Raw genomic sequence first — 5,168 nt, 5'->3', positions numbered from 1 at the left:
AAAAAAAAAAAAAACTGTCTGCTCTAAAATACCAACTCTATAATATTTAACCTTTTCCCCATTATTCAAAATCATAGCCAGCTAAAGTCCTATGCTATCCTGATCTCTTCTGCTTTTTTTTTGGTTTTTTTCTTCCAGTATTAGGGATTGAACCCAGGGCCTTAGCACAAAGCTACAACTCCAGCTTTTTTTTTTTTTTTTTTTTTTTTTTTTTTTTTATTACAAAGTTGCTCAATTGTGCAGGCTGAGCTAGGTGTAGTGGTACACTTCTGTGATCCCAGCACTCAGGAGGCTGAGGCAGGTGGATCACCACGAGTCTGAAACCAGCTTGGGCTACATAGTGACTTCAAGGCCAGCCTGAACTACATAGTGAGACTCAGCCTTTAAAAAGCCAAAACTGAAAAATAAAAATAAAAAGTTGCCCAACCTGGGCTCAAACTTGTGATCCTCCTGCCTCAGCCTCCCAGAGTTCTGGGATTACAGGAGTATGCTACCATGCTCAGCTTCTCGCTGCTTTTATGTGGCATTAATCACTCTATATTTTTCAAGGTTCTGGCCTTGCCCACATTTTTCATCTTTCATAGCCATAGGGCAGGGCAGTCTAGAGTAATAAGCAGTGTTTAATCATTCCCAACTACAAAATTATTTCCAACTTAATTATTATAAAAATTCCCAGACAGGGCCAGGTATTTAGCTCAGTGGCTTCGCCGCCTGCCTCGCAAGCACAAGGACCTGAGTTCAATCCCTGATACCAAAAAAACAAAAACAAAAAAACCCAAAAAATTCCCAGACAATTATAAGTGCTGCTTGCTTTCTAGTCCTAATGGCAGGACTGCTGGTCTAAGTACATTGTATGTTCAGCTGACAAATGCTGGTCCTCACAGCATCTGAGGAAACTGTGCAGTCACCAGCCCGTGCAATCCCAGGGAGAACAAAGGCTGCAACTCACTATCATCCCACGGGAGTTAATGGTGTTGACAAGCAGACTGCAATTATGGTAATTTTTGTTTATTCGCTTTCACTTTATTCACTTTTTGGGTTTGTTTTTGTTGTAATTTCTGTTTGCAGCTGCTTGTACTATGTAATTTATATAAGAAATATAAGAACACTGTAAACATAACGCTGTGGAAAAGGTACAGGCAGAAAATGAAGAATGACTTCTGGAACCTCGTACCTGGGACAGCCACCATTACTACGTCATTTGGATTTTGTTTTGTTTTGTGGTACTGAGGATCAAACTGCAGGCCCTGAACATGCTAAGCAAGTCCTCTAGCCCAGAGCTATACTCTCAGCCCAGTCTGGAGGTTTTTCCCCAGCAAGGGGAACAGAACCCCAGGCCTTACACATACTAGGCAAGTGCTCCACCACGGAGCTACACCCTCAGCCCTGAAAAATTATTTTTTCTAATCTGCAGTTCTTTCTTTATTAAAAAGGTAATCCAATTTTAAGACATTAAGCTCTATTTAAAGGGCCTTTTCTGTATTATTCTGATTTGAGCCATTTACAGTGAGATCTGCATCTCCACACCAAGTAAGCCTCAACAGAAAACTCTGAGACACAGAATGGCATCTAATTGAGGTTTCCTTTCTCTGAGTGTTTTCAGAGCACGCACTGCTCCTTGTTCCCACGATCCTGTGATTTCTTTTTTTTTTTTTTTTGGTACCAGGGATCGAACTCTGGTCCTTGCATTTGTGAGGCAGGCGACAGAACCACTGAGCTAAACCCCCAGCCCCGATCCTGTGATTTCTTATTGTTACTTTTGTTTTTTTTTAAACCTCAACACTGAGGTTTTTAGTTTAGTAAAAACAACTCATACATTAATATCTTTTGTCTTAAAAGAAAAACACCATAACACAAGTGCCATACAGGTTCACCATGATGTTGTTACTTTCTGTGCATACGCCGCTATGTAGATCATGTGTGCCTGGCTGGAGTTGCTAGTGTCTTGGCTGAAAATCTGACAATGGGATATTTCAAAGGAATTTCATTTAACAAAACATAAAATTCTGGGCTGGGGATTTAGCTCAGTGTTTCCGCTGCCTGCCTCACAAGCACAAGATCCCAAGTTCGATCCCCGGTACCAAAATAAAACAAAACAAAACAAAACAAAAAAACACACATAAAATTCCTTGTTGTTTCAAAGTCCCTTCATAATACAAGGCAATCTTTACTTACTAGTACATTTTTGTTGATTTAGATCCCTTATATTTGAACAGGTTTATTGCAAATGCATTTTCTGTTATTCAAGAAAACAACTTCAGAGCTACAAACAGCCTTAAGAAACAACTAGGCTTAATAAAAACAATGGAAAAGAACAAGTATTGATGATGTGGAGAAACTAGAGTCCTCATCCATGCCGATGAGAATGTAAAACAGTACAGCTGCTATGGAAACAGTTTGAAAGTTTCTCAAAAGGTTAAACACGAGTTAACAGATGATCTGAAATTTTACTGAGTCTATATCCAAGAGATATGAAAACACGTGTCCACATAAAAACTTGTACACAACTCCTGTAGCTAGCATCATTTATTCATAATAGCCAAAATATAAAACAATTCAAAAATCCATCAATAGTCAAATGAATAAACAAATTCTGGCCTACCCATACAATGGAAGATTATGTGTTCATAAAAAGAAGCTCTCAGGGCCGGAGACTTAGCTCAGTGGTTTCACCGCCTGCCTCACAAGCGCCAGGTCCCAAGTTTGATCCCCAGTATCAAAAATAACCAACTAACCAAACAAACAAAGGAGCTCTCAATACACGTTATAACGTGGATAAGCCTTAAAAACTTCCTAAGAGAAAGAAGCCAGATGCCAAAGGTCAGGTATTAGATGATCCCATTTATATGAAACATGCAGAATAAATGCACAGGGACAGAAAACAGACTGGTAGATTCCAGGGGCTGGAGGGGATGGGAGAGTGGGAAGTAACTGTTGATGGGCTGATGGGTGCTGGAGTTTCTCTTTAGAGTGGTGAAAATATTCTAGATCTACAGAGTGGTCTTGTGTGAGAAGACGCATGAGAGGTGGTGAGACAAGGTGATACATATTTCAAATGTACTAGGTGCCGCTAAACTTTACAATTTAAAATGTTAAACCCTGCTAGATGTATTAAAATAAAGGGGGAGCATGGCGGGGCACACCCGGAATCCCAGCACACTGGAAGGCTAAGACAGGAAGATCTAAACTGGGCAACTTAGTGAGATCCTATCTCGACATAAAGTTTAAAAAGAGCTAGTTGGGACTATAGTTCCATGCAAAGGCCTTGGGTTCAATTCCCAATACCATACACAAAAAACTTAAAGATAAAGTAAAAATATAAAAAAGGGGAAAATAAGGTCAGCTCTGCCTGCATACCAGGAAAGGCAGTGCCATGTCCCACCAGCCCGAGTTAAGGCAATGACAGACTCGTTGGAAATGGGCTCCTTTTCCTTGCAACCCTCCTCCCTGATTGAAACCATCTATACCACACTCACCCTCAGCGCAAATACCACATTGAAAAGAATCATGGTAGGTGCTTCCCTCTTCGGGGATGGATCTGTTTTGGAGACCTGTAAAAGAAGCAATTATTCTAACAATTTGAGAGCCATGACTTTCCAAGAAAAGCTGTTTAATGCCATTCTACTTCAAGCATGGGAAAAGGCCCCACAGTACAGCAGAACCAAAGAAGAACAGCCCGGAGTCTTTGAGAAGTGACTGGCCTTTATTCGAGAGATGCGTCTACTATACAAGTGAGCCTCAGCTGAGACAGGAATGGGGGGTCAGTGCTCTGACGGCCCTGGCCAATGAAGGTAAGGTGACAGTGCCAAGAGAAGGCAGGACACAGAACAGCTCAAGTGGGTGAAAGACCAGACCCACACCCTGCTGCTATCCCCAGTGCCCACCTGTGTCTACACCAGCTGTCTCTGCCAAGCCTAAGTACTCAGACCATTTAGAGATAGGGCAGTGCTGAGGGTCAACAAGGGCCTAAGCAGGCCCCGAGAGAGAGGGCATGCAAGCTCACTTTAGAACCTAATTCTTATTTTATTTATTTATTATTATTTTTGTTGTTTGTTTGAAACAGGGTCTCACTTTATACTTCAGGCTGGCCCTGAACTCACTATGTAGCCCAGAGTGGCCTCAAACTCTCGGCAATTCTCCTGCCTCTGCCCCCTGAGTGCTGGGATTACAGGCATGAGCCACCACGCCCACGCCCAGCTCAGAATCTCTTTTTGTTTTGTTTTGTTTTGTTTTGTTTTTTAAGTACCAGGGACCTTCCACTTGCAAAGCAGGGGGCAGAACCGCTGAGCTAAATCCCAGGCCCTTCAGAACCTAATTCTTATCTCAGTTCTTAGCTCAGAAACCAGCAAAACCCCAAAGCCCTCAAATACAGCTGAGGGTCACAATGGAACTCTTCAAAGCTAACTACAAGCGTCATCACTAGGGGGAGTTAGAGAATCAGGCTCCAGTTCTTTTGTCTACCCGCCCTGTCCCCACAGTGACTGCTGCAGGCTGGCTTCCAACTCTCCTGTCCCTCACCCAGACAAGGCAGCCCTATCTTTGTAAACATGGTGAGGAGGGAGGCTCCCATCCAAGGGGCTCAACACATCCAACTCCCACAGCTGCTCCTTTCATGGGCTTAATCACAGAGAAGGTTTACACATCACAGCACACACCATCAATTTCTGATGGTATAAATATAGCTAAATCCTATATGTTATACCGAAACCCTTCAGAATCTGAGTAATGCTGTTCCTGACCCTGCTCATGTGCAATGGCTGACTGGCAGGCTCTGTAATAAAGTTCCCTGGGAAACTGCATTGTGCCTTGCAGATAATCTTTCCCAGTATCTAACTCATTCATCAAAGAACATATACAGAAGGTTTAGCACAATAATAAGTGCTAGATAATAATGATTTGGCTATGAGAATATTATTTAGTAAACAAATGCTTGTAGGAAGTTCTGGGTTTGACACATGCTAGATAACACATTCTCTTGGCCTTGACACCTATACCTTGTATATAAAGGGAAGATCACAATCATTAGAGACCCAGATGCAAATAACAGAAGCTAACTCAGGGGGCTGGAGGTAGCTCAGTTCTAGAGTGGCAGGCCTCCCATACCCAAGGCCCCAGGGTTCCACACTAGCACAGCATTAAAAAAAAAAAAAAAAAAAAAAAATTTTGCA

The 5,168-nt window shown here is 42.1% G+C and overlaps 1 protein-coding gene across 8 annotated transcripts in view; it reads right to left on the bottom strand.

Annotated features, from left to right (window-relative positions):
• The window catches only part of Nprl3 (NPR3 like, GATOR1 complex subunit), a 44,155-nt gene that overhangs the window by 24,937 nt on the left and 14,050 nt on the right, over positions 1 to 5,168 (bottom strand). For all 8 annotated transcript variants that reach the window (XM_010620637.3, XM_019207005.2, XM_010620643.3 and 5 more), the window contains one exon: positions 3,477 to 3,551. In XM_010620637.3, the coding sequence (XP_010618939.1) occupies positions 3,477 to 3,551 (75 nt within the window). The remainder of the gene's footprint in view (positions 1 to 3,476; positions 3,552 to 5,168) is intronic.

The sequence above is a fragment of the Fukomys damarensis genome, unplaced genomic scaffold, assembly GCF_012274545.1.
Source record: "Fukomys damarensis isolate Sample0158 unplaced genomic scaffold, DMR_v1.0_HiC HiC_scaffold_34, whole genome shotgun sequence".
Taxonomy (NCBI): domain Eukaryota; kingdom Metazoa; phylum Chordata; class Mammalia; order Rodentia; family Bathyergidae; genus Fukomys; species Fukomys damarensis.
The sequence above is the reverse complement of the archived record's forward strand: the minus strand, read 5'-3'. Positions and strand labels throughout refer to the sequence as shown.